Genomic DNA, 23370 nt, shown 5'->3' on the forward strand with positions numbered 1-23370 from the left:
ACGCATTATTTAAGTAGCGGTAAGAAAATAATCCCCTTCAAAATTAACAAAAGCCATTAAGCTTGTCAACGAAAGTATAGTTAGAGCAATATTCATCAAAGAGATTATCATTATTATGCCACTAGTATCAAAGCTTTAACCAAAATGAACAATAACCAATTAATTCAAGGCAATGTTTCACTAAATGGCTGTCAAAGGCAGGGCCCCATTCGAACTCAGGTCCCATTTGATTTTACGTCCTCTCAATCAACTTCCTACTGCAACCAGGTTTTGAATACTCAAAATTTAATGAAAACTATTATACCTGAGACTCAAAATTCTGAAAAAAATGAATTAAACATATCACAGATATTTAGTTACTTAAAAAATAATGATTATATGGTTACAGTTGAAGCGTTGTTATCCGAAATCAATGAAAAAAGAAAGAGGTATAAGCACAGCTTTTTGGAAAAAGAGGAATATAATTTTGAAGAGCATGTTGAAGAGTACAGGAGACTGTCTGTTATTTCAGATAAAGTGTTATCTGAAAAATACTTAAGGTTCAGAGATTGGACCTTGAACTCAATATCTTCTGTTAGAGAGGAACTTCTCTCAATTTGCTTTGTTTTATTCATAAAAATTTATTTTATATTGCTGAGAAGAAAAGGTGAAGGTTTTCATAAGAAATTTTTTAACAAATTTGCGGATGATTTTGCATACTCAAGATACAGAGAAATAGTATCTCTATTGAAAGTTTCAGATGAAATTGAAAAAATAAAAAAAATAGATTTACTGAAACCGTACGTTGAATCAAAGTTCCATATTATTTTGAGGCCAATGGCAATTTCTTTATTAAATAGTTATTTGTTAACAAATGAAGAAACAACAATAATTAACATAATTCAGGAAAAGCTCGTAATTCATATGCATACAAATTCTAATAAACAAGCATTAAACAATGAGAAAGAAAAGGAAGCGTTAAAACTTTCGAAAGAAATTGGAGTTTTTCAGATAGGTGAACTTTACACTGAAGACTCACTTTCATTCGAAGTTATTCCAAATAATCAAAGAAATAGTGAAAAAAAAGAGCCTCAAAATGTTAAAGACAATCAAAAATTCGCCGACTTACCTCTTTTTGGAAGAAGCATCGGACTTAGTCAATCAACTTATAAATGGGGACTATTCCCTGAAAATTTTAGTGAAATAATACCTAAAGAAAGCGAATTCAAGAAATTAAAAGGAAATAGACTTGATAATGAAGTTACCGAAGAGATCAAGGGACCTAATGAAATAGATTTTTTGCCGATAAATGATTCATCCAACCCATTTACAATAAGTTATAAAAAACACTTATTCAATGAAATTTCAAATCGCCATTCTCTTGATTCAAACAATTACCCATCCATAATAACAAATAATTTAGAATACATTAATTTCAATGAAATTATTGATATGAATGTCTCTCATAATCACGTTTTTGGTGCTTTCTGTACAGAAGATGGATGTATCCAGGTATATGACATGAGAAACAGAGATAAAAAAATTAATCCTGCCTGGATTCATAGAAATAGAGTGCAATGCATAAGGTTCCATCCATGGAATCCGGAGTTTATATTGTCTGGTGGTTTAGATAGTAAAATTAATTTATCTATCATTACAAAAGATCGTTCAGAAAGGTCATTAGCTCAATTAGTAACGTATAGTGGACACTCGAGCAATAATTGTATTTGGGACATAAATTGGGATGATTACGGAGTTTCATTTATTAGTGGCTCAAGTGATAGGACAGCAAGATTATGGTGTACATCTAGGACATTTCCCATTAGGATTTTTTCGGGCCACTTAGGTGACGTCATGTCAGTATCAATCCACCCAAACTCTTCGATTGTTTCCACTGGTGGGAGTGATGGGCAAGTCATTTTTTGGGATGTTCGTACGGGAAAAAAAGAAGGTGTGATTTACAATAGTAAAGTTACTCCTGGTATTATAAATCAAGTGAAATTTGGTCACAATGGTTATTTTTTAGCATCTTCAACTATTTTTGACCCAATTACAAAAAAGAATTCAAAATGCGAATTAAATGTGCCGATTTGGGACATTAGAAAGTTAGGTACGAATACCATTCAATACTATCAACTTTGTAAACTACCAACTAAAGTAACAAATATGAATGGAAAAGTTTTCATTAAGTCTCTGGATTTTTCATATGGAAGCCGAATTCTTGCGTCTGTAACTAATAATTCGATAGTGTCATTGTGGGACACAAATGTGGAAACATGTCTCGGTCAGCCATTAAAAACAAATACAGAATTATATTCAACATCGTTATATAAAATCAAAGATTCAAGCTCAAAAAGTTTAAAATTTCTTCCGAGTAACCTGCTTTCTGTTTCTTCTGTGAAAATTAGCACCAACTATTAATTTCAATGTTATTTACTCATTTTTTCTCTTATTTTTAGTATCTTTAACTACATGAATGTAAATGTTAATGGTCTTCTTTGACGTTTTCGCGCCTTCTCTAATTTTCGAATCTGATTTATTCAAGGTAAGGTATTCATAGCATGTTTTTAGTGAGTCTTTTGTTCAACTTATTCTAATATTTATATAATTCATTACTATTAGATGAGGTTTTTGTCAATTTCAAGTTATAATATTATAGCTTGGAATGAAATTCGACTTAATAACATAAAAATATCATCTAATAAGAATGAAGAAAAAGGTGCGAGTCAGGTTTTCATCAGAGATTTAACGATAAAAATAAACAATTGGTTCGCCTTCATAATTACATGCATTTTATTCTATTTGCTTAATGTTAATTCATTTCTATTCATAATAAGGTTTTTGAGTGGAAAATTCATAGGAATTCATATTAATGGTCTAAATTGCTACATAAAAACAAAAAAAAGAATTACAAATGAAATAGCGAGTGAAGGGCTCTCAATTTTGAAATTAACTCATGCCTTTTCTGATATTTGTGTTTCCGATGCTTTTGTAATATTTGAAGTTCAATTAGGGTCAAAGCTTTTTTTTTTTGGGTTGCAAGTTGGATTTTTATATTTAAATAATGAAAAAGGTAACACTTGCAAACTATTACTAAGAAGATCAATTATCAGGTACAAAGAATTAGATCTGTTTGGTTTAGAAGATCATAATACATTAAAAGATCCTGATTTTAATTTAAAAAAGCTATTTGTTACATTATTTAATCAAAATTCATCATGTAGGCTGTTCAATATTCCCGGAGTAATAAATATAAAGATAAGTTATAATATTAATAAAATTTCTGTAATGACAACAGAGGATTATTTTGATGAGGAATTTTGTGGAATTTACTTATCTTTTATGGGGATATTAAGGTTATTTAATAATTTGGGGCTACAGAACTATATAAAAAATCAAATAGAAGTGGGACATAAGAATTGTCGTAAATTTCAAATCTCATTTATTTTGAAAAAACTAAAATTTGAAGACTTAAACAGTGGGGTCATTATTTTCAACGATCTAAATTATTATTTCGATTTTGAGTCGAGTGGTTTGAAAAAATTATCAGTTGAAATAGATTATTCTTTCATATCGTTCCAAATGTCTTACTTTAGACTTGCAGAAATATTTGGCTTGAAAGCTATGTACGAAAAAGTTGATCATATATTTAATATTGAGTTTGGCCTAGTCAAATTACACTTATACAACAATATAATTTTCAATGAATTTACTGATTATTGTAAGATAGTTGAAATACCATCAGTGATTTTCCTAGTAATTTTTGATTTTAGTAATGAACAGTGTATTAAATGTCTACTCAATACTGATATTTCTGGATCACTGATATCATTAAATAATTCTGGAGTTCAAAGTTATGTTAATAACAAAAATAACATTGATAAAGAGTTACTTCTTTTGACTTCAGAGTATTTTCTCACTAGTATCCATAGCGACCTATTTTTTGAAATAGAAAGTGAAAATTTATCTGAGGCTACAAAAAGGAATGAATTAAATGTTGAGTTTCAAGTAACTTTTTCCTCAGAAATAGAAATTATAGATGAGTCATCCACAATATCGCTAAATTTTGGAAATGGAAGTGTTGGCTTCATCTATAATTCAAGTAATATTGAGTTAAATGCAGGTAAAATATATATACTATTCAAAAGAATCACAAATTCTGAAGAGGTGAAATTTATAGAACAAAAAATATCTTCCTTAGTATTCAAATCTTTTAAAACAATTGAAAATAAAGTTTGTTTTAACAGGCAAGTAAGAAACATTGAGATTTGTGATTACTCTATTGAAATAAACAATAAGTTATCTATTAAATGTTCTAGAGTCAAATTCATAAATTTATTAGATGGAAGTAAAACATTACGTTTAAATTCAATATGTTTAAAGTACAAGCTTCCAGTTAAATGGGAAATTAGGGATACCTTCCTATCAGCAAGGGCAACGGAAGCGAGTATAGAATCAATAAGTAATTTACAAAATTTCGAAAGAATTTCAGTTAGCAAATTAGTAATGTATGAAGAGTCGAATAGATATCCCGATATTTGCCACAAACTATTGAATTTTAAAAGTAACTTAAATATTTACAATTATTCAAACTTGCATAATATTAAAATACATTTTGAATTTCCTGAAATAAAGTTAAATATCTCAAAAAATAATATTTTAAACATTTCTGAGTTATTTTTTGTTCTTAAAAAAGAAATAACCTGTAAAAATTCCTTATTTTTCGTTGAAAAGGAGAAGATAATGGAGTTTACATTCAAGGCTACTACAATTAACATCTTTGAAAATTATGGAAACAAATACATTATTTTTACTATTTATAATGAGAAAAGTGTTGGAAACATTACATTAAACAGGGATGAAAATAACACTAGTTTTAATATAAATAAAATGAGATTATTTATCGGTGAGAAAGAGATGCGAAGTCGTTTGAATTTGATTGATTTTCCGTTTGCGAACGAAACGACTTACTTTTTAATCGAAAAAAGTCGGCCTCATGAAATAATATGTTATGAATTTTTGGAAAAAGAAAATTTAAGCTATTATTTTACAGAAGCGAATGAAATAGGATATTTTGAAGACCTTTTTTATCCCATTTTGTTTTTTGAATTAGATATTTTCTTAAATTTGAAATTTGAGAGAGTTGATGGATTTATCTCAAAAACTTATTTCAATGTTGGTTTTGATCAATTACAATTAACAAGTGGTGTATATATTGTCTTAGATATTGTTGATATTTTGAAATTGATAACATTTTTTGGTGGTAATAATGAAACGAAACAATCAGGTTTATTATTTAACATACTTGATATAGATCATTTTTCATTGATTTCATCTTCAATCACATTAATATTGTTGAATTCGCAATTAGAAAAAAAAGATAAAATATCGATAAATATTGAAAAATTAAAAGTGTTCAGAAATAAAGTTAATTGTAACTTATGGCTTGACAAATTTCGGATTTGTTTTTTTAGTCCAAGTAAAAATGTTCTCGGTCAACAAATTGGGATATATATTGACGATTTTCATGAGATAAGTAAATTTTATACAGGAGTTACTGAGATAAATGAAATTCTAAATATTGATTTATTGAATTTAGGCTTTGATTATTACAATAATAAAGTAATGCGAGTGGATATGTATGTAAATATTGCAAAATTAACATTGACAAAGGAATTCTTAGACAATATAAACGACAATATTGACAAATTTTTTGTTGGAAATTGTTCATATGATAAGGTTTTTATTGTAAGGCATTCTAATCACTCACCTTTAAGAGTATTCATTAGAAACATAAGACAATGCCCAAACTATAACAACAATATTATTAAATCATCAAAAAATCAACTTTTTTTATTGGATTATCTTGGAATTTATTGCCTTCTTGAGAATCTAAAATTAAGTTATAGAAATTTTGATCTAAATTTGAATTTTAGATCGAAATACTTGGTTGAATTAGATAACACCTCAAAATTCAACTGTAACAATATTATCAATAATTATTCATATTACCGAGGATACTTCATAAACAATAGTTATTTAGACAGTACAATAAAATTTTCATCAAATAAAAATATACTGTCAAAATATCGACAAAGTTTAGTTTCTTTTGAGAATATCAAGGGAAACTATTATTCAGGTAGTTTATTGTTTGGAATTAACATCAAAATAATCTCGGAAATAAAACGAGATCTTGGTTTATTTTTTTCTTCAAATTCGAATGGTCTTTCAAATTTACATAGCTACCATTATGTTTCAGAAAACAAATATTTTGAATGTTCTCTTGATTTTTTAGTTGAAAATAATCATATTTATATCTGCCAGAAAGAAAACAGAAAGGACTATAATAATAGTATTGCGACACTTAAAGACAGTATAAATTTCTTAAATATTTTTGACTCAGTAACAAGTAGTACTGAATATTTTTACTGTGATTATAAAATAATTGATTCAAACTTCCAAATAGGAGTTGAATGCTTCAAAGATAATAAAACTATTTTTATCAAACTATTTAATATTGTAAATTTGGTAAACATTTCTGGAATTAAATTACATTATTGTATTTTTAGCACAGTGTTTAGTTATCAATTAAACAATTTCAGAGAATCAAAACCTATTGAGAATTTTAGTGTTGAGTCTATAATGGATATTGACTACAATGAAGAACTCTGCTTAATTATTGAAAACTCAAAAAATAATCGTAAGGAGTTGAAGATAAGCCTTGAAAAAAATAAATCAGTCACAAATAATTGCTTTGATTTGACTTTTGGTGATTATTCTTATAATAAAGGGTTTTTTGATTTTAATAATAAGCTTCAGTTAAATATATGCATTTTTTTCGATAAGCACCGTTTTTACATCATTATTTGGCCATCAGCTGTTGTATTTAATCTCACATGTTATGACTTTATACTTAATTCAATAGTAGATGAACAAGAATTATATTGTATTTGTAAAAGGAAATACGCCCATAGGGAGAAAATATTGCCTTATATAGCAATACTAGGTAAGCACTTTCAGACAAAAGAAAAAAAAAAACTACTTTTATTTACAGTTGATGATTCAATAAAATATGAATTTGATGTTTTACATGAACATGAAGATGAGTTTTCAAATTTGATAGTTGATTACAATAATAATATATCCATAAAAATAAATAATTATAACAATTTCATTAAAGATGAGACAATTTTTGGGATAATTCAGAGATCATCACTAAAGATTAGGAGTATTTCAATAGAACCTTATTGGTCAATTACTAACAATTCGAGTTTTAAATTGGACATATTTTCAAATAATAATATTTTTAGTGTTTATCCAAGTGTTGGATATTTAGATAATATAGGAATATTTGGGGGAGAAAGAACAAATGAATACAATAAATCAAATCATTTAATTGTTAGATTTCACAACTTTATTACAAATTATGTTATTGATATCAGTAATAAAGATTCATTCAGTGATGTAATTAATTTATATTACTCAAATAATCCAAGCAATTTATGGGAAGTTGTTGAAATAACAGTGACTATAAATAATTCAGCATATGATTTCCACCCTGAATACAGTGTCAAGGTCAGTGACTTTAATGAAGAAAAATGTGGAAATTATTATATCCTTAAAAATAAAACAAAAAATAGCTATTTATTATCACAAATCAATAGAAATTTTGATTTTAAAAGATACTTAACGTTCCATAAAATGGGAGATTTACAAACAGAAATTTGGAAAAATACCTTTTTGGAAAAAATCGCTTATAAAGTTGAAAACGAGTCAAAAAGGAATAATATTGATAACGATTCAACTTTTAGTTCAATCTACCTATTTCCCGATTACGTTATGGATAATAAACTTGTTTATTGGGGAAATGACCTTGGGAGAACTTTGGAAAAGCTAATTCTTATAGAATATTTTGATGGAAATAATAATAGAATTGAACTAGATAGAATATATTTAACAGACAACAGAAGTACAAAAAAACGTTTTAATTACGGTTTTTTTGATCCAAAAAACAATATAAAATTTGTTCAATTTGAGGTGAATATAATCAGGTTCGAAAATGGGATAATTCAAATATATTTTCGTGATCTTTCTTTAATAAGTATACATACAACCCCAAATCCACCATTTTTCTCACCAAATAACTGTTTAATTCCTTACTTTTCAAATATGGAAAGAAAAATAGAATTTGAAATTAATATCAATATTAGGGATTTTAAATTAATTTTAGGTACTGTCATTTCGGAGGGGATTGTTATTTTCAAAAGAGACATATCGACATTATCTCATATTGGTACTCCTAAAAATTTATTTCCAATATTTCCACCAAGGATTGATAGTGAAATATTAAAGTTAATTCCCTCTGTGGAATTAGTTTTAAGTAAAGTCAAAATAATATTAAAAAGGAACAAGCTATTAGAGCTCGACGATTTAGGTATAAATTATTTTATGGTTTTTTATGCAAAAAATCTTGATTTTACAGTCTTTAGGGGTAGTAAAGCAATAATGGAGATAGCAAATAAAAAACACAATTACCTACCTTTGATTAGGTTCTCAATACTTGAAGGTATAAAAACAAGATTCGGGAAGTTTAGCGATCTAAAAAGATACCATGTTTACGATTTAAACCTCAATTTGCCATCATTAAATGTTAATCTAAAATTAAATGACTACTTGGGTATATTAATAAGTAAATTTATGTATGAGAAAGAAGTACACATTTGGAATTCAAATTCTGGAAAAGAGAAGTCGGGTGTGGTTATATACTTCAATACATGCGATTTATTTGTACAAAGAATAACAATAAATAATATGTTATTCTTACTTAATTACAGAGATTCAATAAAAACGCCATTAAAGTTGCATCTTGAAAACATTGATGTTCTATTCAGCTTAATTAGGAATAAAACGAAAGTGCTGGTTAAAAGCATAATAAAATCAATGCTGTTGAAGAGGATAAATTCAGTAGTAAATTTAATATTTTTAAATGATTAAACTTAAACATAGGGAACTAATCTTTACAAATTTTAATTCTATATATACCAGTATACTACCGCTACAATACAGTAGCTTATAATTAACAATACTCCTTCAAACCAATTGGATTCTCCATCTTGCACAATTCCAATAACAATGAGGTTTGTTAATAATAAAATAATGGCGGACACTGGAGTAAATGATAGTGTCATAGGCTTACATAATAACCATCCAACAATTACACTGAATGGCACAACAAATAGAGCAATCTGAGTAGAGCTACCGACAGCTACACCCATAGTTAGATCCACTTTATTTTTAATGGCAACGGATACTGCAGTTATATGTTCAGCAGCGTTTCCAACAAGAGGCAACAAAATTACTCCGATAAAGTTTTCGGAGAATCCCCATTCAGATACAAAACCACTTATTGACTCCATGAGGAACTCGCTAATAACTGAAATAAGTACTGTGCATAATATTGTCAAAGCTACACCGATTTGCCACGATAAAGTTGGGAATTCAAGACAAACATCATATAATTTATAATTAACATCTTGGAAAGCTGATAAGTTACTACTATTTTGACCGAATGTTTCGAATATTGAAAACAAATTAAATTTTTTTACAGGGTTAATGTCACTCGAAGTTGCTGGTAGAACATTACCATTTGAAAATAATATATTATCGTCTCGAAAAAGATTAAAATGAGTGTATAATTGAAAAAATAAGAACAAAACATAAGTAAACGATAGTAATATTGCAGTTAGTCTTGAAATCATTAATATATTGTGTTGTGGAAGGTCGAATTGAGCAACAATAGTGGGAATTGATATTGCCATACAAGACAACATAAGAAGTGAAGTTGAAAAAGATGCACCTTTTTCATTAAATTTCTGAACATGATGGAAAAGTCCTCCTGCAAAAAAAGACATTCCTAGTATAAGTAGAAGATTTGATAGTATCGAACCCAGTAGTGTTCCTTGAACAACGGTTACTAGTCCTGCCTTAATACCCTGAACTGTTATAATCATCTCCACTGCATTTCCAAAAGTCGCATTTAACAGCCCACCAATGACCTCACCAGTATGTAACGCTAGTTCTTCAGTAAATATCCCAAGTAAGCTAGCTAGAGGTATTAAAGAAATAAAGTTAAACCAAAATGTCGCAAGTGGCCCCCAATTTAGATAATAACTCAATATACCAAAAGGAATGCAAACTAACAACATATTAAATTTGGTAAACAAAATGTTGATAATTGCGATAAAATCTGATTTCCATGTAAAATTAGTTATTTTAGAATCATTAATGTCATTAATAGCCCTACCAGAGTTTATAAATTGTTTTTTCAAATCATTTTGCTGACTTAGGAAGCCAACTATATAGGGGAAAGTCCGACGTCTATAAAATGGGTCAGATAAAGTACGACGCAAATATGATGTTGCTCTCATGCGTTGAAGAACCATGTTTTAAATTAAATACTTCATAAAAAAAAGGAAACCACCACTTTTAGTATTTTATCCAGTAAGTTAATTATATGATTAGAAACAATTCCTGAAGCATAAAGTATATTGACTTAAATGGTTATAAAAACATCACGCAAATAAAAAGATATTTGTCTCTGAATACCATAGGAGAGAAATATGCCCTACTACCCAATCCAACTCTCAAATAACCAAGGTAATGAGCAAAAAAGAACTTGATTTTCCATATAAGTTTAGGAAACTAACAGTTTTATTTTTATTACTTTAGAAACAAAATTATCTCTATATAGATAAGAGTATAAACATTTATATATCGAAATACAATTATTATTAGTTTTTTATAGGAATTTTTAGATACCGCCAAAACAATTAATTGCAAACCTGAATCAAAACAAAAAAGCTGCAGTAAATCCCGCCAGCAAGGGTAATTAATGAATATTTTTTCTGTTCTGATTAGGTTAATTAGCCTAAAAAGAGGTTAAGAGACCTCAAAGAAGTGTTAAATTGCAATCAACCGTATTAATATATAGATTATTTGTGTTTCATTGTATTTGAATGATTTTGGTGCATTCGAATTTATTTCTGTATCAGTTATAAATTAAGATTTATTCTGATCATTTCAACTCTAACATTATTGAAGAGCGGCCTAAAGTGGGGTTGTTAAATTAAATAATTAGGTGTAAGAGATGAATGATATGGTGATGTACTACTGAGAAAATGTAGAGTGAACATGCACACATTCATATTTACATAGCTGTTTGCGATAGTATCAATAACACAAATAACGACCAATTAAACAACCATGAGGAGGGGCTTTTTAAAAGGTGCAAGTTTAAAGAGTGATTCTACTACTGAGAAACACAATGTTCTTAAAAAGGTACGATTTTAGAGTTTTTAGTTGAACTACTTAATTACTTAATATTTAGGATAATGTTGATAAATACGAGATCTTAGAATTATTAGGTACAGGGAACTTTACAAAAGTATTTAGGGGGTTTGATAAAATTAACAAGATAGATGTTGCAATAAAAGTAGCCGAGAAATCGCGTCTGATTTCAATAAGAAAAGAAGATGAAATATTAAATGAAAAAAAAATTTGTATGATGATAAATGATAATCCCTCTAAAAACGTGGTAAAACTTTTAAGTACATTTTCAAACGATGAAAATTTATATTTGGTTTATGAGCTTTGCACTGGTGGGGAACTCTGGGAAAAAATTCTACCGATAGGTTTAAGACCATTAACCCAGGCAAAATTTTTCCTGGCTCAACTTTTAATTTCAATAGAACATATACACAATTTGGGAATTATACATCGCGACATAAAGGCTGAGAACTGTTTTATAACAGAAGAGGGTTGGCTTAAGCTCGGTGACTTCGGCTCTTCGATAACAATAAATGAAACAAAATGTTCCTCAACTAATTGCAATTCTTCATGTGAATGTAGGTTTGTAATGAGAAGGGGGAGAAGGGAATTTAAATATTACGTAGGTACTCCCCAATTCATGCCACCCGAAAGTATTAGAAATAAACCACCAACGAAGGCCGTTGATTTGTGGAGCTTCGGGTGTACTGTTTTTCAGGTAATATCAGGTTATCCACCATACAATGCACCAAGCGAATTTTTAGTATATTGTAGAATACTAGGAAATAAGTTGGTATTCCCACCTGACTTTCCGGAGGATGCAAAGTCCCTCGTCGAGTTGCTCATGAGACACAATCCTGAGGAGAGACCAAACATTGAAAAAATAAAGAAGCACAAATTCTTTGAACAAATTGATTTTGGTAGATTTTTAAGTAAAGAAAATTTCCACTTTATATGTCCACCTACATTGAAAGACCTTTGTCTAATAAGTATTTCAAAAACGGGAAAAAAACTCGAGGAGGACCAAATAACGAGGTTGAAGGCTTCGGAGAGTATGATAAAAAGTATTAAAAGGATTAATTTTGATTTAGAAAGGAGCGTATATGAGGGGCCTAGGGATTCCTGGATAGACGAATTCCCCGAATTCATACAAAATGACTTTGCGTGCGAGTCAGATGGAAACACCCCATCACACGAAAGTAGCGAATAGAATATAACAATTTAGCAGAAAGCCCTCACTGTGCGTACTGGTACTTCACTGAAACCGCGTTACTGACCTCAGCCTTCAGAAAAAGTCCTGGGCGCCACACAACGGAGGCGTCACTCACGATATAGGAAGAACGGGAATCGAACCCGTGACCTCTCGCGTGTGAGGCGAGCGTCATAACCCCTAGACCATCCTCCTCTAGCAGGGCTGGGGGATTCGATATATATTAGCTTAGGTTTATCAGAACTAAAAACTGAATTTATTTGGGATCTTCATTTTTCAGTTGAAACTTGAATTCTCTTCTGCACATAGGACATAATCCAGAATCATTTCTTGCACGTGCAAGCCATTCGTGAATGCAATGAAGGTGAAAAGAATGACCACATTCACCAAATGCAGGTGGGCATGTATCTCCTGGTTTTAAACATTGTGGGCAACTAAATTCGAATGATTCGCTGCAGATGCTACACAAATCATCCCCACATAACCAATTCCAGTATCCGATCATCCACATTTTATTTATTTTTATTCTGGACATTTTTTCATGTTTGTTGTTATTCCCTTATGGTTTGAGTTTGTAAAACCAGGGGGCTCTACAATTCCGCTCAATTATTTTTTGTAACTAGGTTGAGTGAGGTTCTTGCTAGGCGTAATAAATAATTATTTAATAGATTTCATTAAACATTCAAGATTCACTTCTACATAAATCAATTAAAAAAATGATGTATTTAGATGTTATAATTTTTTTCTGCCATATTTAAATGATACCTTATTCCAAAAAACCCAATTAAGTTTGAAAAGCGGTACTCAATCTTTTTTTTCCTATCTTTCCAAAAAAAAAGAAAAAAGATTTTAATTTTGTTATTATATGTATAACAAATATACCAGTAATGAACCGTGTTTTAAGTCAGGGAATTGGATAGTTTATAATAATGAGTGATTTGAAGCGTGAAAGAGAGCTCAGACGACGCCAGTATTTGGCTGACCGTGAGAAACGTCAGTTAGAACTGACGCAAAGGATACTAAAAAACAGGGAAGAGTTATATGCATCAATCGGAGATGAGGTAGGGGATAAGAAAAGAAAGGAGTTAGAATTGGAGAGAAGATTGTTTAAAGAAACAGAGCGTATGGTCGAAGAGAGAGATGTGGATGGAACATACATAGATACATATATTATGCCAGAAATATATGATGAGGAGTTGCAAAAAAAATTGAGCTCAGTCATTATTAAACCTCAGGACAGACTTGACAAACGGAAAAGACGCATAAGATCTGATCAGGAGGCTTGGGAATTAAATCAGGTCAGTTCAGGAGTAATAACCTCTTATAGAAGTCATCTAGATGAAAGATCTGACGTTCCCAATGTTTCGATGGATAATAAATCTTTTCTTTTATCTGATGGTTCATACATAGAGTTTGAATTATTTGAGTCAAAAGATGAAGATATTGATTTTACCAAGATTTATGAAAGAAATGAAGTTATAGAAGGTCAAGATATTGAGCAAATTCAGGATGTAAAGAATTCACTTCCGGTAAAGAAATTTAGGGAGCAAATTCTTGAATCCCTAGAAAAACACCCTATATTGGTTATTGTTGGTGAAACAGGATCAGGGAAAACCACGCAAATTCCTCAGTATTTATATGAAGCAGGTTACTCGAAAGATGGAACGATAGTTTGCACACAACCGAGAAGAGTAGCTGCTATGAGTGTTGCTTCGAGAGTTGCAAAAGAAATGAAAACAAAACTTGGGGAAAAAGTTGGATATGTTGTTAGGTTTGAAGATTGTACAACCGAAGAAACAAAGGTTAAATACATGACGGATGGTATTTTGCTGAGGGAATTTCTGACGGAACCTGATTTAAAGAATTATTCGTGTGTATTAATTGATGAAGCACATGAAAGGAGTCTTCACACTGATATTTTATTTGCTCTAATAAAGGATGTATCCAGGTTTAGGAATTCAACACATTTTTCAGGGGAGGGCGATGCAGATAACAAAGGAACATCGAAGAACTTGCCGGATGGGTGCAAACCATTTAGATTAATCATATCATCCGCAACGTTGGAAGCTAAAAAATTTAGTCAGTATTTTGACAATGCCCCAATTATTGATATCCCAGGTAGACGTTTTCCAGTAAAGATTTACTATACAAAATCACCTGAAGCTAATTTCATAGATGGAACAGTATCAACAATTATCCAAATACATTTGTCACAAATAAAGAGGTCAGAAGAAAAAAAGAATTCTAGGATTATTCCAATTGGAGGTGATATTCTCTGTTTTTTACCCGGTCAACAGGAGATAGAAGAAACACAAGTATTGTTGGAAAGCAGGCTACTGAATAAGGACATGGATATTCCAGAATTAATAGTACTACCGATTTATTCTTCTCTTCCAAGTGACCAGCAAGCCAAAATATTTCAGACAACACCATTTGGATATAGAAAAGTTGTTCTTGCAACAAATATTGCTGAAACTGCATTGACTGTGGATAATATTGGTTTCGTTGTAGATTGTGGTTTTTGTAAACAAAATTCTTATAACCCAAAGACAGGTTTAGAGAGTTTGATAACTGTTCCTTGTAGCCAGGCTGCAGCAAATCAAAGATCTGGAAGAGCTGGAAGAGTTATGCCTGGTAAGTGTTTTAGATTGTATACAAAATTAAGCTTTCAGTCAGAAATGGAACCCTCAAATATCCCAGAAATTCAAAGATGTAACCTAGGTAATGCAGTATTAGTCATAAAGTCCCTCGGTATTGATGATTTACTTCATTTCGATTTTATGGACCCTCCACCTCCAGAAACGTTGATTAAAGCACTTGAGCTTTTGTATTCATTGGGGGCACTAAATGACTCTGGTGACCTGACTAGAACCGGAAGAACAATGGCAGAACTACCCTTAGATCCAATGCACAGCAAAATGGTGCTTTCATCTGAAAAGTACAAGGTTGTAAATGAGACGACAACAATTGTTTCAATGCTTTCCATTGGAAATGCTATTTTTGTAAGACCAAAAGACAAAGCCAAACAAGCTGACGGAATCAGAAAAGCATTCACTGTCCCAGGAGGAGACCTTCTCACATTACTCAATGTTTACAATCAATGGAAAAACAATAACTATTCAAGTTATTGGTGCTACGACAATTTTCTTCAGGTAAAAAGTTTAAAAAGAGCACGAGATATTAAAGATCAAATCGACTCCTTGCTACACGACAAGCTGAATATAGAAATAACAAGTAATCCAAATGAACTTGAACTAATAAAAAAACCGATTGCCGCCGGATTTTTCTCACAGAGTGCACGAATGAATAAAGGTGGAAACTATACTACTATAAAATGGCGCCAAAGCGTTGACATCCACCCCTCTTCTACCCTGTTCAATTTAAAACCTCTCGCAGTTGTATATGTAGAATTAGTGCTAACTAGTAAAGAATATATGAGGAATTTGACAGAGATAAAACCGGAGTTATTGCTTGAAGTGGCTCCTCATTATTATAATATAAGTGATTTAGTATCCAAAAAATAATTCGCGGCGCCCTTGCCCGGTAGGCATTCAAATCGATTGAATTGTTTTGGACGAAAATGGACGATAAAAGTTTAAGTTATCGTCCAATGAGACTTACAGATATATTTAAAATCAATAGAGTTAACCTGGACTACTTTACAGAGACTTATAACATAAATTATTATGGTAATTACCTGTCAACATGGCCAGAACTCTGCATTGTATGTGTAGCACCTGATGAATCTATAGTTGGATACCTTGTTTCGAAGGTTGAAGGGGAAGGTAAAAATTGGCATGGCCATGTCACTGCTTTGTCTGTTTCGCGGCAGTATAGGAGCCTAGGTGTCGCCAGAAGATTGATGAAATTCCTGGAAGAAATGGGTTCAAGTCTAAATTGCAAATTTGTTGATTTGTTTGTCAGACCCTCAAACAAGAAGGCAGTAAGGTTTTATCAGCATCTTGGATATTCCGTTCACAAAAGAATACCTATGTATTACACTAATGAAGATGGATTTGATATGAGAAAGTATATTTAATTGTTAATTTAAATGTTCATATCTAAAGACAAATTTATTAAAAAAGGAATGGATCAATGCTTGAGTTTATCGGTAATTCAATGTTTAAACAATATTATTTAAAATAATAATATAAGACTAAGTGTTTTATTGTCTAATATACATAGGTTTCTTTTTGCTATTATGTATTTATATTTTTTTTTTGCAATTGTGTGAAATCAAGACATGACGCTAAACTAACTTCAATTTATATTGATGAAGGAAACATGTGATAATTTAGGTTTCAAATGGAGTCATCAAGTATATATGAGATAATTGATAGGATAGAGTAAGTGAAGATTTTGTATATTTGTATGCCATATTTAATTATTTTTTTTTGTCTTAAAAACAAATTAAATTTAGAAACAATGATACATACTGGGGTTATGACGACCTATTTGAGAAGTCAGGGATTGATCTTCCAAAAAATCCGGTCAACAAGTCAAAGTTTTATGAGAAGAACTATATTAACCCAGCTATAAATTCAGTAAGTTGTTCCAAACCCGTGAAAGAATCAATATTAACTATTTTAGAATGTCGTTGCAAAATCTTCACTAATGTTTAGGAGAGTTCAAGCAAATGAAAGACGAATAAACTCACTATTAGAGAACCTGGGCACGGATATTAGACATTTTCATCTACTGGCGAAACAAAGACAATTCACTAACAAACCACAGGGAAGAAAACAACTCTTTTACACACCCGAAAAACAATACAAGACTCCTGACTTATGGCTCACAAAATCAGAAAATATATATAATTCATATTCTTCAAGTGCAAAAGAAGTAGTAGAGAACACACTGGATTACTATCCAAATATTGGGAAGGAATGGTATATAAAACGTTTGAACAACATAAAGTCAATTAAACTAGCGAAAGATATATAGTTTAAAATCCAACAAAGTTAGAGTATACAATTAAAATTTTAATTAATTTTATATTTTATTCTTTCCATGTTTTCTCATTATTTCAGAAAAAAAATCAGTGTACTCCTGTCTCAATAGAGAATCACCATTTTCATGTGTTATTGCATCCCACAAATAGCAGGCTTGGTTAGCGATGTCACCCATATGATGGTAAACCTGGGAACATCTATAGTAACCCTTACTCCATTCTGGATTCAGATTAATGCAAGATAAAGAATCAATCAATGCTTTTTTCAACTCGCCAGTTTTAATATGGGCGAGACATCTGTTTGAAAGTATACTTGACTTCAAAGCTATGGTTACTTTTGGCAACTCGCTTCTTCTCTTCTTTAGGTGTTGGAGAGCACTGGTATATAATTCAATTGATTTTTTATACTCACCTTCTTTAAATAATGAATTTGCCTGTATTTTAAGTTCTTCTGCCTTGGTATCACTGTAAATTCTCAGATCTTCTTCATCTAATTCCTCATTTATTTTGAACAACGTCTGTTCTGTTTCGTCATTTCCTGGTGTAATAAATTCAACAGATTCACTGGATTCAGTGGATTCAAGTGAATTTCCAATAGGTTCTAACGTTTCTTTTTGATTCACTTGATTTTCATCCATTTTTATTACGTCAAATGCATGTTTTTTTAGGCAATCTAATATTTCATCGGAACAATTGTTTTTTATTGCATATGAATAAATGGTTTCTCCTTTTATAATTTGATTAGAAATGTCTATTCCTTGCTTTTCGATATATTCCAAAATTAACTTTAATAGTTTCATATCATTTTTCTCTATGACTCCAAATATTGGTGTATAACCTTCTGAATCTCTAGCTTTATTTATTTCCGCTCCTGATATCAGTAATTTTTCGATGAGATCGAAATCTCCAATACTAACAGCAATCATCAGACACGATGGAATACTGTAATTAAGAGGGGATAAATTAGGATCTGCATTGTGGATTAAAAGAAAATCGACTATTTCCTTGTTATTTGCCATACATGCCCACTGTAGTGGTGTTCCAAATTCATTGCTACATGTATTTATAAAAGAATAAACATCGGAATTGTTATTTCTTTTAAGTGTTGAAACTATTAACTTTACAATTCCAATGTCAGATGTTTGACAAGAATAGTGTAATACATTGCAACCACTCAAATTTTTACAAGTTATTTGAACACCGTTGTCTAATAAAGTTTTAATTGATTCAATATCTTTTGCTCTTACAGAGAAGAATAGTGGATTTTCAGAAGTATTATCCACACAATTCACTATTTTTGGAGCAAGTTTTATAATGGCCTTTAATGTGTCGTTCCTTCTTGCTGAACACGCAAAATGGCAGGCATTTCTACCATTCCCATCTTTATATCCCATCAAATGCTCTTCAATACTTATCTTATCTCCAGAACTATCTATTAGAGAGGCTATATATTTTATTGTTTCTATTGTTGATTTATTGGTAACTGTGTTGAAAAGGGAAGTAATATGCCCATATGCCTCTCCCAAATCGGAGGTTTTACCGTCTGTACCAGCGTTCATTTTAGGTAATAAATTTGATTTCAATAATAAATTAATATACAATTTGGATTGCTGCTGCCTATTCCTTTAGAACTGTCTTATTGCATATGCTTGGTCAAAAAAAAACATTGCTATCAAATTATTTTTGCGCCCTTTTTATTTGATTTTAAAACGCACTTTTTCCAGTCAAAATAATTAGGGAATATTTTCAATAAACAAACTAAAGGTTTTATTATAAAGTAATAAGTTATTCTATTTAGAATGACACGCCCTGAAGTTCAGGCTCCACCAGAATTAGTAAGTTTAATAGCCCTTTAATCAATTTTTATGGCAATATATTAATCTCCTTTCACAGTATTATAATATAGATGAAGCATATAAATATTCAAGAGCTAGTAGAATTGTGGATATCCAGACTAAGTTGTCCGAGAGAGCTATCGAACTTTTGCTGTTACCTGGGAACTCTTGTTTAATTTTAGATATTGGTTGTGGAACAGGAATAAGTGGATCTGTTTTAGAGGATTATGGACACACCTGGATTGGTGTAGATATAAGTGAAAATATGTTAGACATGCTAGAGATATATGAAAACGAGTCTGAATCAACAGGTGATGCAATTTTAGCAGATATTGGCGAAATATTAAGATTCAGACCGGGGGTTTTTGACGGAGCAATTAGTATTTCAGTCATACAATGGCTTTGTAATGCAGACAAAAGGTCACACGAACCATATAAGAGACTTCTAGTATTTTTTAAGTGGCTATTCAATTCCCTTAATAGAGGTTCAAGGGCAATATTCCAATTTTATCCAGAGTCACCCTCTCAAATTGAGATGATAACATCAGCAGCATTAAAATCAGGCTTCGGAGGTGGTTTAGTTGTAGACTTTCCCAATTCATCAAAGGCAAAGAAGTATTTTCTTTGTCTATGGGCAGGTTTTCACTCATCAATACCTCAAAATCTTCCACAAGGTCTAACTGACGAAAATAATATTTCTGAATCAGCTAATAACATGGGAAGATCGAATAATAAATTCAATAAGATGAAAAAGGGGAAAAAAAATAAACATGTAATTAAATCAAAGTCCTGGATTTTGGAGAAAAAGAATATTCAAAGACAGAAAGGCTTCGAAGTTAGGCCAGATTCGAAGTACACTGGGAGAAAAAGAAAGAATGGTTTTTAATGCGATAGAAACAGTATATTTATTATTAATACCTAAATTGTTATATTTTGTAAATATAAAAAAAACGACCTATAATATATCAATGCAGTTACTAAACTGTTATAAATTTATTACTAATTTTGAAATTGATTTCTTAATTACTCCGTATTTGGGTTAGAGACATTAGATTCTGTGTTATTTCCCTCAACTTGACTTATATAAAGTACATTGTTACACCTTATGAATACTTTTCCCAGTTTCCCCTTTTTATCGTCATCTATCCACTCCTCGCAGTCACCCAACAGAAAGTTCATGTATTCGTCAAATGATACAAGAGTTCCCTTGTATCTCATATTTCCCCACTTCAAACGAATAATTGCCTCTTTATTCAATAAACTTGAGAGGAAAGGTTTTGGATTAGTTGCAACTAGCTAAAGAAGCGTAAGTGAAACATTAAAAGAATCAATAACAAAGTTATATTAAATTTGTTAGTAAACATACCCCAGACATTGCTAGTTATAATTAAGTGTACCTTTCGAATTAAAATATAAGTAGAATAATGTACTTATCCAAAATAGCGACTCGTTTAAATTTTAATTGAGAACCAAAAAAAATGGCGCTCTTTTGTCTCATAGTCTAAAACATTACATTTGTAAGAATGAAAAAAAGTTGTTAAATATTAATGATGGAGAAAATAGATGACAGAAATGACTTAAAAAAACAAGTATGTGAGGGATGCAACAAAGAGATTAATTCAAAACTTTCTTGTCCACAATGTAGTAAATTGGGTTTAAAGAAAACTTACTTCTGTTCACAAGAGTGCTTTAAAAATAATTGGGTAATACACAAATTAGTGCATGTGGCTAATAAAACTCCTGAAACACAGATAAACAAACAGATAAATAAAAATGTTGTTATAAATGATCCAAGAACATGGATAAATTGTCCACATATTAAAAAATTTGTAGGTTTCAATGGTTTTACAGGTAACTTGAGACCATATCCAATAAGTCCAAGAAGAAAGATTCCTGACCACATTCTAAAACCAGATTATGCAAATGACAAAGAAGGAAGACCATTTTCAGAGTTAAAAAGAAAAAAGAGTTCCCTAATTGTTACTGCTACACCAGAAGAAATTGAGTTATTGAGAGAGTGCTGTAAGATAGGAAGAGAAGCACTTGATCTTGCTGCATCTATGATAAAACCTGGAATAACTACTGATTCAATTGATGAAGCAGTACATAATTATATAGTTTCTAAGAATGCCTACCCATCCCCATTAAATTATTGGACATTTCCAAAATCATGTTGCACCTCTGTAAATGAGGTTATTTGTCATGGCATTCCAGATTTCAGAGAATTGAACGAGGGTGACATAATCAATGTAGATATAACTGTGTATTACAAAGGTGTCCATGGTGATTTGAATGAGACATTTCCCGTTGGAAAAGTTGATATGGAATCAACTAAATTAATGAAGATTGCATATCAGTGTCTAGAGGAAAGTATAAAAATTTGCAAGCCTGGAACAATGTACAGAGAAATAGGGAATTTAATCCAATCTATTTGTGACAAGAATGGTCTTTCCGTTGTTAGAACATATTGTGGGCACGGGATTGGTACACTTTTTCATTGTGCACCCAACGTTCCACATTATAAGAATAATAAGGCTGTAGGAAAGATGAAGCCAGGTCATGTGTTCACAATCGAACCTATGATTAACATAGGAAGGTACGAAGATATTACGTGGCCGGATGATTGGACTTCTGTTACAATTGACGGTAAAAGATCTGCACAATTTGAGCATACACTACTGATTACCGAGGACGGAGTTGAGGTCCTTACAAAAAGAACTAAGGACTCACCAGCTCTTGAGATATTATCTTAGTTTAGCTATAACACATTAATTTTTATTTATTTACCATATTTTACATTTTATTTATCAAATCTAATTATTAAAAAAATTATTATAATTTTACTATTTTTCCCGGTAAACTCAATACCGGGAAATAAATGACTAAATATATTGTGAACAATAAAAGAGTCAGAATTGGAATCTCTCTTGCCTTTTTTGAACATTAATTTTTTTAGATATTCCCCTGTCTAATATGATGCTTGGGAAGGGTATGAGATCTCCAAAAGTGGAGATAACGGAATTAACTCAGAATTCTATCAGATTTACACTTTCCAACACAGATTTGAGCGTCGCGAACACATTAAGGAGGATAATTTTAGCGGAGATCCCAACTTTAGCAATTGATTTAGTGACAATAGTTGATAACACTTCGGTTCTTCATGACGAGTTTATTGCACATAGAGCTGGATTGTTGCCTATTGATAGCAAGGATATTAGAGACTTTAACTTCAAAGATAGATGTGAATGCCAAGAACGATGTAATAAATGTTCAATTGAATACTATTTAGATATAACATGTGAGGGTATTACAACCAGAGATGTGACTCACCATGACATACAGCCACTTAATCCTTCAATATCGGTTCCAATGCCCGTCCCAAAAAAGGATCAAAAAGATGAAATTAGTAATAATGGAATAATAATAGCGAAACTAGGCCCTGGACAACGTCTCGCTATGAGAATGAGTGCTTGTAAGGGAATAGGAAAGTTTCACGCAAAATGGATACCTGTTTCTGTTGCCACTTTCACTCACGAGGCAGATGTAAGAATTAATTATTCATTATCATCAGGTTTGACTTTGAAACAGCGAAAGGCACTAGTTAATTGTTGCCCAAAAAAAGTATTTGCTCTTGGATCCTCTTCATCAAAGAACGAATTTGGGTTGAATAAAAATTCCACAGTAAATAAATCAAATTCTGAAGAACTGCCGGATATAGAAGTTGTAAACTCAAAATCATGTATTTTTTGTAATGAATGTATTAATTTAGCTAAGAATTACGGCTACATCAACCCTACACTTATTAGAGTAGATACCAAACCTGACAAATTCCACTTTTTAGTCGAATCAATTGGATCATTATCCGTTGAAAAAATAATTGAACTAGCTCTTGAAATATTACAGGAGAAATTAACTACACTGAGTACAAGTATTGCTCGTTCAGAAACCGTTCAGGTTAGAACAGATACACTCGGTACCCGTGGTGTAAATATTACTGCTGATGACAGGGCAATGGATCTAGTGTTAGATTTATCATAATAGAAAGTACAATAGGGATTTTAACTTAATAT

General features: G+C 31.0%; 12 protein-coding genes across 12 annotated transcripts; 9 read left to right on the plus strand and 3 right to left on the minus strand.

Annotated features, from left to right (window-relative positions):
• Positions 1–144: 144 nt before the first annotated feature.
• Positions 145–2400, plus strand: FG379_002697 (transcription factor TAF5p; the record flags this gene model as incomplete). The annotated part of the gene is made up of 1 exon (XM_067328387.1): positions 145–2400. One exon carries the CDS (start codon positions 145–147, stop codon positions 2398–2400), a length of 2256 nt encoding a protein of 751 aa, XP_067181885.1.
• A 201-nt stretch (positions 2401–2601) lies between these two features.
• Positions 2602–8973, plus strand: FG379_002698 (uncharacterized protein; the record flags this gene model as incomplete). The annotated part of the gene is made up of 1 exon (XM_067328388.1): positions 2602–8973. The coding sequence occupies one exon, from the start codon at positions 2602–2604 to the stop codon at positions 8971–8973; it is 6372 nt and encodes a 2123-aa protein (XP_067181886.1).
• Positions 8974–9011: 38 nt separating this feature from the next.
• FG379_002699 (calcium antiporter) lies at positions 9012–10421 on the minus strand (the record flags this gene model as incomplete). Its single annotated transcript, XM_067328389.1, has 1 exon — positions 9012–10421. One exon carries the CDS (start codon positions 10419–10421, stop codon positions 9012–9014), a length of 1410 nt encoding a protein of 469 aa, XP_067181887.1.
• An 820-nt stretch (positions 10422–11241) lies between these two features.
• FG379_002700 (uncharacterized protein) lies at positions 11242–12514 on the plus strand (the record flags this gene model as incomplete). Its single annotated transcript, XM_067328390.1, has 2 exons — positions 11242–11316; positions 11366–12514. 2 exons carry the CDS (start codon positions 11242–11244, stop codon positions 12512–12514), a joined length of 1224 nt encoding a protein of 407 aa, XP_067181888.1.
• Positions 12515–12770: 256 nt separating this feature from the next.
• Positions 12771–13049, minus strand: FG379_002701 (uncharacterized protein; the record flags this gene model as incomplete). Its single annotated transcript, XM_067328391.1, has 1 exon — positions 12771–13049. One exon carries the CDS (start codon positions 13047–13049, stop codon positions 12771–12773), a length of 279 nt encoding a protein of 92 aa, XP_067181889.1.
• Positions 13050–13443: 394 nt separating this feature from the next.
• On the plus strand, positions 13444–16038 carry FG379_002704 (uncharacterized protein; the record flags this gene model as incomplete). The annotated part of the gene is made up of 1 exon (XM_067328394.1): positions 13444–16038. The coding sequence occupies one exon, from the start codon at positions 13444–13446 to the stop codon at positions 16036–16038; it is 2595 nt and encodes an 864-aa protein (XP_067181892.1).
• A 56-nt stretch (positions 16039–16094) lies between these two features.
• On the plus strand, positions 16095–16553 carry FG379_002705 (uncharacterized protein; the record flags this gene model as incomplete). The annotated part of the gene is made up of 1 exon (XM_067328395.1): positions 16095–16553. One exon carries the CDS (start codon positions 16095–16097, stop codon positions 16551–16553), a length of 459 nt encoding a protein of 152 aa, XP_067181893.1.
• Positions 16554–16819: 266 nt separating this feature from the next.
• On the plus strand, positions 16820–17458 carry FG379_002706 (uncharacterized protein; the record flags this gene model as incomplete). The annotated part of the gene is made up of 3 exons (XM_067328396.1): positions 16820–16860; positions 16935–17058; positions 17105–17458. The coding sequence occupies 3 exons, from the start codon at positions 16820–16822 to the stop codon at positions 17456–17458; spliced, it is 519 nt and encodes a 172-aa protein (XP_067181894.1).
• Positions 17459–17506: 48 nt separating this feature from the next.
• Positions 17507–19024, minus strand: FG379_002707 (ankyrin-related protein; the record flags this gene model as incomplete). Its single annotated transcript, XM_067328397.1, has 1 exon — positions 17507–19024. One exon carries the CDS (start codon positions 19022–19024, stop codon positions 17507–17509), a length of 1518 nt encoding a protein of 505 aa, XP_067181895.1.
• Positions 19025–19264: 240 nt separating this feature from the next.
• FG379_002708 (HUSSY like methyltransferase) lies at positions 19265–20186 on the plus strand (the record flags this gene model as incomplete). Its single annotated transcript, XM_067328398.1, has 2 exons — positions 19265–19300; positions 19359–20186. The coding sequence occupies 2 exons, from the start codon at positions 19265–19267 to the stop codon at positions 20184–20186; spliced, it is 864 nt and encodes a 287-aa protein (XP_067181896.1).
• Positions 20187–20847: 661 nt separating this feature from the next.
• On the plus strand, positions 20848–22053 carry FG379_002709 (methionine aminopeptidase with MYND finger at N-terminus; the record flags this gene model as incomplete). The annotated part of the gene is made up of 1 exon (XM_067328399.1): positions 20848–22053. The coding sequence occupies one exon, from the start codon at positions 20848–20850 to the stop codon at positions 22051–22053; it is 1206 nt and encodes a 401-aa protein (XP_067181897.1).
• Positions 22054–22273: 220 nt separating this feature from the next.
• FG379_002710 (conjugation stage-specific) lies at positions 22274–23338 on the plus strand (the record flags this gene model as incomplete). Its single annotated transcript, XM_067328400.1, has 1 exon — positions 22274–23338. One exon carries the CDS (start codon positions 22274–22276, stop codon positions 23336–23338), a length of 1065 nt encoding a protein of 354 aa, XP_067181898.1.
• Between the last annotated feature and the right edge of the window lie 32 nt (positions 23339–23370).

The sequence above is a fragment of the Cryptosporidium bovis genome, assembly GCF_009768925.1.
Source record: "Cryptosporidium bovis isolate 45015 chromosome Unknown contig_4, whole genome shotgun sequence".
Lineage (NCBI taxonomy): Eukaryota > Apicomplexa > Conoidasida > Eucoccidiorida > Cryptosporidiidae > Cryptosporidium > Cryptosporidium bovis.